At 37.2% G+C, this 13667-nt stretch overlaps 1 protein-coding gene across 1 annotated transcript in view; it reads left to right on the forward strand.

The window, feature by feature from the left end:
* Window positions 1-799: 799 nt before the first annotated feature.
* DOP1B (DOP1 leucine zipper like protein B) overlaps window positions 800-13667 on the forward strand; it is a 135048-nt gene continuing 122180 nt past the window's right edge. The window contains exons 1-2 of the mRNA XM_036744782.1: window positions 800-867; window positions 4659-4823. Of these exons, the coding sequence (XP_036600677.1) occupies window positions 4686-4823 (138 nt within the window). The 5' untranslated portion in view covers window positions 800-867; window positions 4659-4685. The remainder of the gene's footprint in view (window positions 868-4658; window positions 4824-13667) is intronic.

Raw genomic sequence — 13667 nt, forward strand, 5'->3', positions numbered from 1 at the left:
ATTGTGTTTTATTTCTCACATATGTATCCTACAAGTGTGCCTCCACTACCAATGTACTCTAACTTTGAAACCACTCTTCCTAAACTGCAGTCTCTCACAAATACATACAACGTACTGTAGTTGGGGATTTTTGCTTATTTGTTTTGTCATCTTAGTAAATTCCTTTGGGTTTGTCTATTGGGTTAATGCGAATCATCCAGGTGCTACATACAGTGTTAGGATTGTAGAACCACGGGGTTACTCCTAGATCCTGAGTAGTGGCTACCCAACCCAAATGCGGGCAAGTAGTTTAGCGCTACTATATTTTGCTCGTTTTAGGATCCATCTTTTGGAAATGCTGAGGCAAATTATGGCAAGATATATGCAAAGACAAAGGTGCCTGCCTTGCACCTAATAATTTTGCGGATGAACATTGAACTCTGGCTAAAACTTTGGTTATCGAAAAGTGACTTTTTCTTGTTAATGATAAGAATCCAACACTTAAATACCTTATCTCTGCACTTCCACCTTCCCTCTATTGCCGCAGCTCTAGTGCTAGGGGAGTTTAAGATCCTCCAGAAGGAGGAGGAGCAGATGACAAGCAGGCTTGCCTTTGGGGTATGAAACTGGCTCTTCCGGTTAGTTTCTTTGTGTGTAGCTCTGGCTTTTTACTCTCCGCCCCAATGACAGCAAATGATAGCCGCTCACTAAAGGCATAAAAAGAGCTTATTCTCTTTTCTTCTTTCGGACATTCCACTTTCTCAGCTCCAAGGGGAAGCAAACAGCATTAGCCACCTTCTTTGTCTCTCGCTCGGCGTACACGCAGCAAGTGCCGCCTACAGCTGCAGTCTCACCTGGAAGGAAGAGAAGACTGGTAGGCAGCAATCGGTAGGTCCTCCCCTGTTCCACAGTAGCTGCATAGGCGAGCGCCTCCTGCTACCCTTGGTACGTGCCCGCCCCTGCGCCCGGAGGACTTTCCCCATTGGATCGCTGGGGAATCTATGTGAGCGCAGTGGTGGAGCCTTAGAGAGAGAAGAAATTGGATGAGAGACTGGGCGGTTTCCTTTCCCCTAGATTGCTGTTGGCATTCGTTTCTGTAACAACCTCCGGAGAAGTTGCGTGTTTTGAAGGTTTTTCAACTCTCCAAGCCCTCCTCCTCTTGCTGGGACCGTGAGTTAGGTAGGCAGCCTTCCTATTGTTTGCTGCAGTGCAGTAGCTGGCTCGGTACCCCCGCCTAGTTAGAAACTACCCTACGTAGCCTTTGGGATGAGGGTGGGGCACTTGCTTGGGGACCCATCCTTCTCCCACTGGGGGTTCCAGAGGCGGCTCATGCTCCCTTCCTGCCATAATAGAAATGCCTGAGGTAGTGAGATTTCTCTCATCGTCAAATCTAGCCTCCCTTTGCAGGAGGAAGCCGATAGGGAAGAATCCCTTCCGGCTTTCCATTGTACTTAAATAGCGGAAGAAACGAGGTGCCTTGAAGATATTTCCTCTTCTTAAGTGTCAGGAAGAACAGCTGTTGCTAATCTCTGGGCCTCAAAAGACAAATCGTCCACCGTCCCTTTATTCCAGGTGATACTGTTGCTCTCCAGGAATGTTAAAGATGAGAGCCTAGTGCCTATCACATAGTAAGCCCTTAATAAGTGTTGCGTGCCCACCTGGCAAGTAGAAGAGTACATTAAGTTGAGTGGCTGTGTGTGTGTGTGTGTTCATTCATGGGAGTAATCCTTTGCCCAGCGAAGACCTAGATGTTTTAAGAGGTCCCCCCCTGAACAGTGAGGTCTGTAAGATTCTGTCCTTAAAACATGCTCCTTGACTTTAATCAGTATTTATGTCTCCATCCAACATAATACAATCTTCTGAGCAAAGAGATTGTGGAGGTGTTAATGTTTTTGTTGTTCAGTCATTTTCAGTCTTGTCTGACCCTTTGTGATCTCATTCGAGGTTTTCTTGGTAAAGACACTGGAGTGGTTTGACATTTCCTTCTCCAGCTCATTTTACAGATGAGGAAACTGAGGCAAACAGTGTCTGAGGACCTGCCCATTGGGCCCCCAAACTGCTTAGTGTTACACTGTTATGAAAAATAAACCTCGACTTAGAAAAAACTTTTGTAGTATCTTATCTAAGGTAATGACTTTTTTTTCCTCCACCCCAAGCCATTTAGTTGTGGCTGCTATTTTAAAAATTAAATTATTTTCAGCTAGTTTTGTTAGCACTTTAAAGGACCCAAGCTCAGAATACCCACAACCTTACATATTTTTTTAGTCAATCAATCAACAGACATTTATTAAATACCTACTATTTGTCCTGAAGACACCGTTAGTCCTGCAGTAATTTGAGTTTTAATGTCACAATCAGAGCTGAGAATTTTTTTTTTTAGTAAATGTGTTTGCAGAGGTTTTCTTTCCTAATTATTGCAAGGCACTTCATAAATGTTAGTTGAATTGATTCAATATTTCTAAATTTCTATGTGAATGACTTAAACGACAATTTTCTGTTAGTTCATAAATACATGGCAATATGCAGTTTTTACTGCTTCGAAGTGAAACAACTACAATAGTTGTTTATTTACATGTTATTATATGTTTATTTATGTTATTTATTGCTAGAACAATCAACTAATTAACTTTAAAATAATATAGACAGAAATGAATTTTCATTAAAAAGAACTGTTAATGGTAGAAACTTTGGGGAAATTTTTTTTTCAATTATGAGGTGGATGTAACTGATTTAAATACTATCTACATACTTGATAGCAGACTTACTGACTGCTCAGTCTCTGCCACCAAATTTCTAATCTCAATCAAAAAGTTACTTTGTAAAGTAATTGTTTCCACTACTTACAGCTTCATTGTTTTAGCATTTATTGTCTTTCAGTTGTCAATGCTGAAGTCAAATATAACTGACTGACTTGTTTCTGAAATTACCACTGACAGTGCTGTGCTCATCTCCACCCGTCCCAACCTTTCCTGGTTTGAGCTTGTCTTGATAAATAATTCTTGAAAAAAAATATACAGCTGCATAGCCAATTCAGTTGCTTCAAAACCACTGCTTTCTCAATGGCTGTTGCCTACACTTTCTACAAGCATACTTTTTCTTCTCACCATACTAATTTATTTCTGCTGACTTTTCTCTTCTCAGTTTCTCTAATTCAGTTCTGTCACCACCCAAATTAAATCAGAGCCCTATAGCTTATCATGGCTTCACAGAGCCATTTTACTGCTTCTGATGTCTCTAGATGTTTTTGGCTCTGATTAAATCCTTTTAATGTCAATAAACATTTTGCTACAACCTACTGGATGACCTGTTGCATCTGCTTGATCCTCTCCATAAGCAATTGCTTAGGATCTACAAGCCACTTGCATCAGTTTTCTTGGGTATATTACCCATTATTGCTGGTTTTTGGTTACTCTGGGCTATAGCCAAGAAATATAGCAGTTGCCTCACGTGGTATTTCATCTGTAGGAAGTGACTGGCTTAAGTTAAGTGAAGTGTGTGTGTGTGTGTGTGTGTGTGTGTGTTTAAAGTAGCTGGAACAGTTAGATATCCTTAGGTGCTTAAGAAAATTATATAGGATTGGGTAAAGGGATGAAAGGAACAAAAAAAATATATTATTTTTGTAAGGGCTGGAAGAATAGTCCTATTAAACTTTTTTAGAATAATTTGGTTATTTAAAAAGATCTTTCCTTTAAATCAAGGATTAAAAACCCAGGCTGGAATGAATATACAGGCTCATATAAAGAGGGATATTATTAAAGAATAATATCAGTGCAACATTATAAATATAAGATATCAAAAATTACCAGTTGATAATCTGGAGAGAAGAATGACAATATTTCATTTATTGGTGGCATGAAGATCAGGCTCACTAGCGCTATGGCTTTCTATGCTACTCCAGTCATTCTGTAGACTCTAAAAAGATTATAGAAACTTAATAGAGAAAGGATGAATGGGAAGTAATTTTAAAGACACAGAAAAAAGAAAGAATAGCAGGAGAAGGTACGTAGATCCTAGAAATACTAAGAGTGAGAAATTTGTAGGTTAGAGGCATTATTGGCACATTCAAGTAACTGTTGGTTTAATTAATATTATATGTTTAAGCCTTCCATTCCCTGTTAGGTCCTTTTTTAAAAAAATAGTTTTTATGCCTTTTTGCTTTCAAAATGCTGCAAATGTTCAAAGTTCCCTTTTTCTCAGAAAATGGATTGAGCATTAAATATTGCTCTCAGTCTCCAGTTATATCATTATGTCAAGAATCTGTGATTTCATCTACCTACATAAATCCACCTGCAGCTTATTAGCTAAATCTTAGAGAATTATTTCCCAGTATAAAACTTAAGTTGCTAAATATACGGTCAACAGCAGAGAGACCTATTTTTTTATCTGGCTTTTTTTTTTTTTTGCTTTAAAGGGACAAGAGAAAAATGTTCATTTCATATTGCTAGCTTGCCATAATATCCCATTGGTGACATTGCCAAGTTACCAAAAATAAATCTTTCTGTTAATAAAATAATTTTAAATATAAGCAAAATTTTCTGAAAAATGGTATTTATGGATGTAATTTTTGTATGATGATATGTTTTATAGAGGGTAATGTTTTGTGGAGTTTATTTTCTTCCATTAGATATATAATATGTGCACATTTGTTTTTATTTGTTTTTTTTTTCTGTTGGCTTCAGGTTCCTCTCCTGCTGTGAGAATGTAAAATGGATCCAGAAGAGCAAGAACTTTTGGGTGATTACAGATACAGAAATTATTCTTCAGTGATTGAAAAAGCTTTAAGAAATTTTGAATCATCAAGTGAATGGGCAGATCTGATCTCTTCACTTGGTAGACTCAATAAGGTATTTGAGCAGTCTATTTAATTAGATTAAGTAAGATTAAGTAATCTTTTTAAAGTGACCACAACTAAGTTTCTTTTTATCATATGTAGAGTCACACTCTATCTAGTCTAAACTGTAATACTGAGCAGAAAACAAATGGTTTTTTAAAAATTCTTTTTACCTTGGAATAGCATTTATTCATTTCACTAATTGTTTTAGTCCATCATCCCCTTGTCACTTGAAGTAACACTATCTCCAAAGGTTTTACAAGTAAAGCACGTTCTGGAAAAGCTTTTAGTACGGGCCTGGTAGAGACTGTACATTTTATCTTCCAAAAGACCTTTGTGGGAGAGGGTTGAACAGCTTGGCTGTATGGGCCATGAGATAACCCTCTGGATGTTTGTGCTCTCATGTGTCTGATTCTTTCTGGGGTTCCTTACTACAAGGCAAAGCTAGAACTGAGAAAAGGGAAGAAAGTCAGCAGAATAGCAAATAAGATAGAGATCCTTATGGGGAGCATTATTATTTTATTAAAATGCACTTATTTTAATGCTGTACAGTTTTACTTTCCACGTCTTGTAGACATTGAGTGATAAGATTTGGATGTTTTTATATTTTGTCTATTTCATTGTTTTCAGTTTTTTGGCGCATGATTGGGTGAGACAGTTTAATATAACTTCATCTCTATTCATTGTAAATTTTTCTACTATTTGTGCTAAAAAATTTGGCTTTCTCATTTAAAAATAAATCAAATTAGCCAATGTTTTATTGATTTTTAGTCTTAAAAAACACAGCTCTTTTGTTTATAAGTTCAATATTTTTGTTGTTCACTTTGTGAAGCCACCATTTTGATTTTTTCAAAATTTATTTTGTGCTTGTTTTGGGTTCATTAATTTGTTGGTCTTCTAGGTTTTTTTTTTTTAAAGCTCAATAACTCCCCTTTAAAAAAATGTGTTCAGGAATATACATTTTTCCAAGTACTATTTTATTTATATGTATTTTGGTTTTTTCTGTCACCGTAACTTATTTTTTTATATTGTTTATACAATTTGTTTTTTGACCCATTCATTGTTTAAGATCTCATTACTTACTTTTCATTTAAGTCTCTGTCTTTTTTTAATATTTCCCTTTTGATTACAGTTTTATTGTATCATGGTCCTTCAAAAATTGTTTCTTTCCACAAATATGAGTTCTTTGCAATAAGACTTTTTTAAGGTTCTAAATGATATTGAAGATAAATATACCCTTTAAGATTCCCATTCTAATTACCATTGGTCTATCAAGTTCATTCCCTCTAACATTTATTTAGTCTCACACTTTCCTTCTTTGATATACTGCCTGAAGTATACATTAAGATACAATGATTTTTGCACTTTAGTTAGATTAGATATTACATTGTTTGATGTATAGAGGATACATTTAATATTAATATTGTTTCAGGATAGCATGATGTAGTGGGTAGAGAGCCAGCCTCAGAATCAGGAAGAACTGGATACAAGTCTAGCCTCCAATATTTATTGGTTATTCATTATGTTTATAATGTCATTTCCCTGTCTGTCTCACTTGACAGTGCCTATTTTTACTTGGGGGTTGGGAAGGTGCTGTGCACATAGTAAGTGTTTAATAAATGTTTTGTTGACTGAATGACTAACAGAGATTGGTATGGGGCCACCCTAAGGACTATGCTTTGGGATAGGCCTATGGGGCCAATTTGAGCCTGCTACTTAGCTACTTTTTGTATGACATTTACTTTGACCTTTTGCTAGAGAACTTGTGCAGCCAGAAGCTTCTTGTTGGTCTTCATGTGCCCCAAACCTGTGATAGAAGGAATGGTGTTAAAGTCACTGAGTAGAAAAAACTTCCCATTCTGTGAACTTCATATTTTGGGGGGGAGAAATATATTAAATTCTGAATTCATACACCAAAAAAAAGAGAGCTGTTTCAACACACACAGCAGAATACAGAAAGAGGATTCAATATAAATCTGACTCCATTTCATACTGCTTGCTTTGTTTAAAAAAAAAGGAACAATACATCCTACACAATTCTTTAAAACTGCCCTGCCTGTCTGTGCTTCCTTATGAATTTCCCACCATTCTGTTCTCTTATACTTTTTCTTCTATTTTTACTCCTGTCCTTTTTTTAGGAGTCTCTTTAGGTAGTCAGTTAATAAACATTTTTTAAGGCCTTAATGTGCCTATGCTGTGCTTAATGATGGGGATACAAAAAGAGGCAAAAGAACAGTACCTGCCCTCAAGAACCTCACCATCTAACAGGGGAGACAAGCAAATAACCTGTACAAACAAGCTATAGGATGAATAAATAGGAAATAATTGAGAGGGAAGATACTAGACTTCTTGTAGATGAGATTTAAGTTGGGACTCAAAGAAAGCTTGGGAAGCCAGTAGGTAAAGTTGATTAGAGAGAGCATTTTGGGCATTGGGGACAACTAGAAAAAATGCCCGGGGCCAAGAAAAGGAGGGAACCCAAAGGAGGCTAGTGTCACTAGGTCATATGTTTCTCCCCTAGCTTGCTCTTCTTTTTCATTTTTTTTCTTTACTGCTCTCATTTTGTTTCTAAAATCCTCTTTTTTAAAACTTTTTTAAAGTTTCCTCTTCTAGGAATTATCTTTGGACTTTTATTCAAGTTGCATTTTTCTTTGAGGATTTGCTTGCGGATATTTTCAAGTCATTCTCTTCTATGTTTGTGTCTTGAGCTTCCTTGTTACTAGGGTAGCTCTTTATGACAGATTTTTTTGTTTCTTTGTTTGCTCATCCTTCCAGCCTACTTCTTGACTTTGGACTTTAACTTAGAGCTAAGCTCTGCACTCTTAGGGGAGGATGTCTGGCCTGAGCTTCTATCCTCTTTCATCCTTCTTCTGTTTTCACAGTTCAGTCTGGTTGCCTCCAAGCTTTTAGCACTCCTGAAGTGTGTGATCCAGAGAGAAGAGCTGTGTTCACAGCCTTCTTGATCTGAGCTCTCCAAGTTTCTGACCCAGGTTTGGGTCTCTTGACTCGTGTTTGGTTAGAGTTCCTAGAGACTTCTGCTGGGCTCAGTCACTGTTAGCCCACTTGGAAGTTCTGCGGGTTCAGAGCAACTGAACTGCTGGTTCCCCTTTAGTCTGAGACTTGTACCCTGATTATTCTACTTCAGGCTTACCTTCCGGGCTAAAGGCTAGAAGTGAGTCACCATTTTCCTCCTGGGATCAGAGCCAGACAACTATTGTTTGTTTAATGTACTTGTTCCTTGCTCAGTACATAGCTAGTTCTATGTAGTACTAGCTGGTACAGTCACTACTTATTCTCTCCACCCTGGATCTGTGACCTAGAACTGGAGAAGGGATGACAGAGCTGCCAGATAACATGTGTTCCTGTATCCAGTGCTCATCCTAGGAACCCCTCAAATCTCTTTCTTTCCTGGTGCTTCCTACACTGGTGCCCTATCTCAGCCCTCTTTCTGTCCCTGTGGGTACCCCTGGCCAGACTGTATTCTCAGCAACTCTAGACCACTCTGCCAATCTTCGTAAGCTGCCCTGGGCTGGAAAAATGAATCATTGAGATTTTTCTTGGTTTTCCTGATAAAAATTCTGTCTGGCATATTTTCTAAATCATTGTAGAGAAGGAATAGTGGGAAGCTAGACTCATTGCTTCTTCTATTTTCATCATCTTGAACCTACCTCTGAGGCCAATGATTCTTAAAATATATCTCTAATCTCTTTTCCAGGTTGTCAGGGTTTTGTTGGGTTTGGTTTTTTTTGAGAGTGGATAGTGACATTTTCTTCTTTTTTTCTTTTCAATCTTTGGATTCTCTGTTTCTTGCTGTTCCATGAAGGTGATGATTCCTGAATGGTCTATTCTAGTTTTCAGGAAGTCTATGACTTATCTGGGTAAGGTATATGACTTTATGTTCTAGGCTATTTTTTTCTCTTAATTCTTTCCTCTAGAGGTTTTCTTTTTTAAATTTCATTTCATTTTTTATCTCTTGATCATTTTTTCTAGGTATTCTTGTAGAAAATCTGTTTTTTTCCTTTGAGTTTCTGCTTGCAGTTGTTACGTTTCTACTCATTCCTTTTTTGAGGCTTAACAGAGCTACGATAATTTTTATATTGGTTGGTGTTTTCTTTGATTTATTCATCTCCTGAACTGGGGCTTTGGTCTAGGGATAAGATCAGCTCCCTGCTGTGCCTTTGGATGGAGTGGTCAGCTTTGCTTGGTCTTGCCCTGGGTCCCCTATGTTTTTGTGTTGACTTCCATCTCCTTGGTGTTAGGACCTCCTAGATCTTTGAGGTTTCAAGACTGGATCTTCAGGGTCTTCTATTGGCATCTGGATGGAGTTTTGGGGGCTTTGAAGTCCCTTGGTTTAGGATACCTCATTGTCACCATTACTCTGATCTGACTGGCAGCTGTTCCTGGTGCCTTTGAAGATCTACATTCTGGGTTTCTGACCTATAGAATGGCTTTCTCAGAGGAGGCCTTTTTCCTTGCCATCTTGAGATATATAATTTTGTAGGCAATCAGTGTCTGTGCCTGGAGTGGATGGCTTCTAGCTTGTTTGCCTAGGGTAGTTCTGGCCTTTCCTGTGGGCCCCCTTTACTTATCCTCTATGGTTTTATGACTATTTTATTGTTTAGTCCTGGTTGGAAGAAGTCACTTACTGTAGTTTTTCATTGGATTTTTGACCGTTATTTAATCTGGTACAATTTTTAAGGTTTTGGCAGGAGTATGTGGGAGCTGACCTGCCTATGTATGTTCAGGCCTCTCTGTTGGACAGAAGTCCTAGAAACCGATTTTGCAATGCTTCCTGTAGAGCCAGTATCCTCCCTAGGTCAGCAGGAAGGCACTAACTTTAGTTTTCTTCCAGTGGTTCTGAAAGGTTTTGATAAGTTAAGTCATTTTTTTTCCTAATAGAACATCACCTTGCCAATGTCTTTACCAGCTCCATGTTCTAGGTTTTTCTACTCCTATTCTTTGTTCAACCCCCAAAATCTTATTAGTGCAACTACATGTTCACCTCCTCAAAGTTTTGTGTGTGAATGGTATTAAAGGTCAAAATGTCCACAAATTTCCCAATCACTTGCCAAGTACCTGACTCCTTTGAGATTATCAAACGCTAGATTACTGTGCTCCTTGCTTCTGTACATTGTGTGTCTAATCTATTCCATCAATCAACCACTCTATTTCTTAACCAGTACCAAATGTTTGATGATTACCACTTTGTAATATAGATTTATATCTGGTACTGCTTGGTCCCTTTCCTTCATATTTTTGGGTCATTAATTCCCTTAACATTCTTGACCTTTCATTCCTCCAGATGAATTTTGTTATTATTTTTTCTAGCTCTAAAAAGTAATTTTTTGGTAGTTTGATTGGTATGGCACTGGATAAGTAAATTAATATAAATAGTATTGTCATTTTTATTATTGTCTCAGCCTAGTCATGAACAATGAATATTTCTTCATGTATTTAGATATATCTTTATTTGTGTCGAGAGTATTTTGTAATTGTATTCATATAGTTCTTACGTGCGTCTTGGCAGGTAGAGTCCCAAGTATTTTATACTGTCTACAGTTATTTTAAATGGAATTTCCCTTTCTATCTTCCCTTACTGCGTTTTGTTGATAATATATAGAAATACTAATGATTTATGTGGGTTTGTTTTATATCCTGCAACTTTGCTAAAGTTAAGTGTTTCAACTACTTTTTAAATAGATTTTCTAGTGTCCTCTGAGTATGCTAACCTATCTGCAGAAAATAATAGTTTTGTTTCCTCATTGCCTGTTTTTATTCCTTCAATTTCTTTCTCTTGTCTTATTGCTATAGCTAGCGTTTCTAGTACAATATTCAATAGTAATGATGATAATGGACATCCTTGCTTCTATATATATCTTCTTAATGGGTTTTGTTTTTCTTGCTTTCTTAGTGGGTAGGGTAGAGAGAGGTGTTGGAGGGGGAGAATTTGGAACTGAAAATAAAAATAAAATTGAATTTTTAAAGTGTCCATTTTATTTTCCTTTATCCTCTGTAATCTTTGTTTAGTCAAGAACTCTTCTCCCTGTACTTGTAAAAGCTATTACATTCTGTTCTCCTTTAATTTGTTTATGGTATGGAACTTTGATAACCAAATTAGATATCCATTTAGAGTTTGTTTTGTTTTGGTAAATGGTCTGAGTTTTGATTTAAGCTTAATTTGTTAGTCTTCTTTCTAGCTTTTCTAGAAAGGTGTGTGTGTGTGTGTGTGTGTGTGTGTGTCTGTCTGTCTGTCTGTCTGTCTGTGTATCTGTGTAGAAGAGTAGCCTTTACTCTTCCAGTTGAGGTTTTTGGTTTTATTACATACTAAACTACTGTGTTTAATTGATTTTGATTTTGGATTTTATGTACCCAATATTTTCCATTAATCAACTTTTCTGTTTTTTAACCATCACCATATAGTTTTGTTAGTAATGTATAGGAAACCACGTAGTTTTAAAAAATATTTCATATAGGGGCAGCTAGGTGGCTCAGTGAGTAGAGCACTGGCCCTAGAGTCAGGAGGACCTGAGTTCAAATGGGGCCTCAGACACTTGACACATTTACTAGCTGTGTGACCTTGGGCAAGTCACTTAACCCCAATTGCCCTGCCTTCCCCCCCAAAACAAAACAAACAAACAAACAAAAAATATTTCATATAGAAGCTTAACTCATATAAATCAGTTGCCATAACAAAGCAACCAGAAAAGTGCCTTGGTCAGCAAACCCTTCACTTATTTGTGGAGAGGAGAAAGATAAGCAAAGGTTACCGCAAAAGGTACAAAGGTTACAAAAAAGAATGAAAATTATGAGAGGTATCACTTTATAAAGCAGAGAGAAGCGGTGAAGGGTAAAAACTTTTTTTTAAGCTTGGCAAAAGACTCAAGTAAGGAAAATCACCCCCCAAGGAAATCTAGGCATAAAAATGGATAGAAGTTAACCAACAGGTAAAAAATGGAAAATGTCAGCAAAAACCCCCCAAATTCGGCCTCAGACATTTGACACACTTACTAGCTGTGTCACCTTGGGCAAGTCACTTAACCCCAATTGCCCTGCCTTCCCCCCCTCCAAAAAACAAACAAAAAAACCCCCCAAATTATGACATGACAGCATGATACAGTTTTGATGATTAATGTTTTGTAATAAAGTAGAGATCTACTGGTAGGCCCTATTCTCATTTTTTTTTTTAATTTCCTTTATGGTTCTTGAGCTTCTGTTTCTCTTGGTGAATCTTGTCACAATTATTTTCTATTTCTATAGAATAATCCTTTGGTAGATTGATTGTCATGGCACTGAATTTCTAAATTAACTTTGTTACTGTCAGTTTTATTATATTAGCATAGCCCTACCATAAAAAGTTAATTCCTATCCAATTGTTTAAATCTGACTTTATTTCTGTAAAGAATATTCTGTAGTTATATTTATATAAGTCCTCTCTGTATCTTGGTTAGTAGATTTCCAAATTATTTATATATTTTTTTTGTTATTTAAAATGGGATTTCTCATCTCTTTCTGACAGGTTTTGTTTGTAACGTGTGGAAAGGCTGATGATTTTTGTGGACACACATGCATTTTCTTGATATCCTAGGTCGCCCTGTGCTTCATAGCATGTCTGCCTTTGTTTACAGTTACTAATGATAAATTTTAGGTGTGCACAGGGTGAAGGTGGCAGAGGCAAAATGGCAGAGCAGCAGGAAGAAGTAAAGCTGAGCTCTACTCCCCAACTCCCCCCACATACCTAGAAAATGCACCCAACTGCATCCTGATCAGAAAATCCAGGGGAAAAAAAATCACAGTGAGTCAGCTTCCAGGACTGGTTGGCAAAGGGAGACAGACAGAAAGATCTGCAGGCACAGATGACAGTCTAGCCAGTGCACAGCATTCTAATGTAGGGAAAGGTTATGTCCCAGGGCAAGAAGAGATCACAGATTGAGCATAGAAGGGCTTGACTTTGTGTAGGCTACACAGAAACAGGTGTCAACTGGCAGCTCTGTCACTCACTAGCCAGTTTCATTTGCAAACTTTTTTTGTTTTTTGTTCCACTATTGAAATGTTCATGTTTGTGTATATTTATTAATTTCTTAATAAAAAAAATTTCTTAATGGAAAGCTAGGAATTCTTTACAGGGATGAAGAGGCCATGTATTTCAGACACAGTGGATCCTCTATGTATTCAAAGAGACAGGAAATGGAATTATATCTATGAGAAACAGCAAATAGGCCAATTTGACTGAATCTATAAGTTCATAGTGAAATGGAAGACTGTGATAAAACTGGACAGGTAGACTGGAACCAGAAGGTAAGGGTTTTAAAAGCCAAACTGAGTTTCTATTTGATCCTAGAAGAATAGGAAACCACTGAAGCTTTTTGTACAAAGGAGTTGCGGTGCGTAATTAATAAGAACTGAGGAATCAATCCAAGCTATATGATGTATTAGCAAAACAGCCATAATAAATAGATCAGTGAACTCCCCGGTCAGCCCAAAGACCCTGAATACAGAGTGAGACAGATTTTTGAGTATTAAAAGCAGTTAATTAAATAGACCAATTAATTAAAAGAAAACAACCACAATACAAAACAGGATATAAAATTAGCTAATCTTATTTCTAATTGGAGGAAAAATTAGAGGCTATCCAAGTTGGGAGGGGGAGAGTGAGTTTTGCTTGAGTTGGAATGGGGATGGGTAGGTTTCAGGGTTCAGAAATGCTGATTGACTGGATTTGCCTGCATTTATGAAACAATAGATGGCTTATACCATCTAGTTTCCCGTGGATGGTTTGCAGAAAAACAGCAAGAAAAAGAATATATGTGGCAGCACAAGATGAAGTCAGTGTTCCTGAGATAGAATCTAATTGGTTCTC

Source organism: Trichosurus vulpecula, chromosome 2 (genome assembly GCF_011100635.1).
Source record: "Trichosurus vulpecula isolate mTriVul1 chromosome 2, mTriVul1.pri, whole genome shotgun sequence".
NCBI classification, from domain to species: Eukaryota; Metazoa; Chordata; class Mammalia; order Diprotodontia; family Phalangeridae; genus Trichosurus; species Trichosurus vulpecula.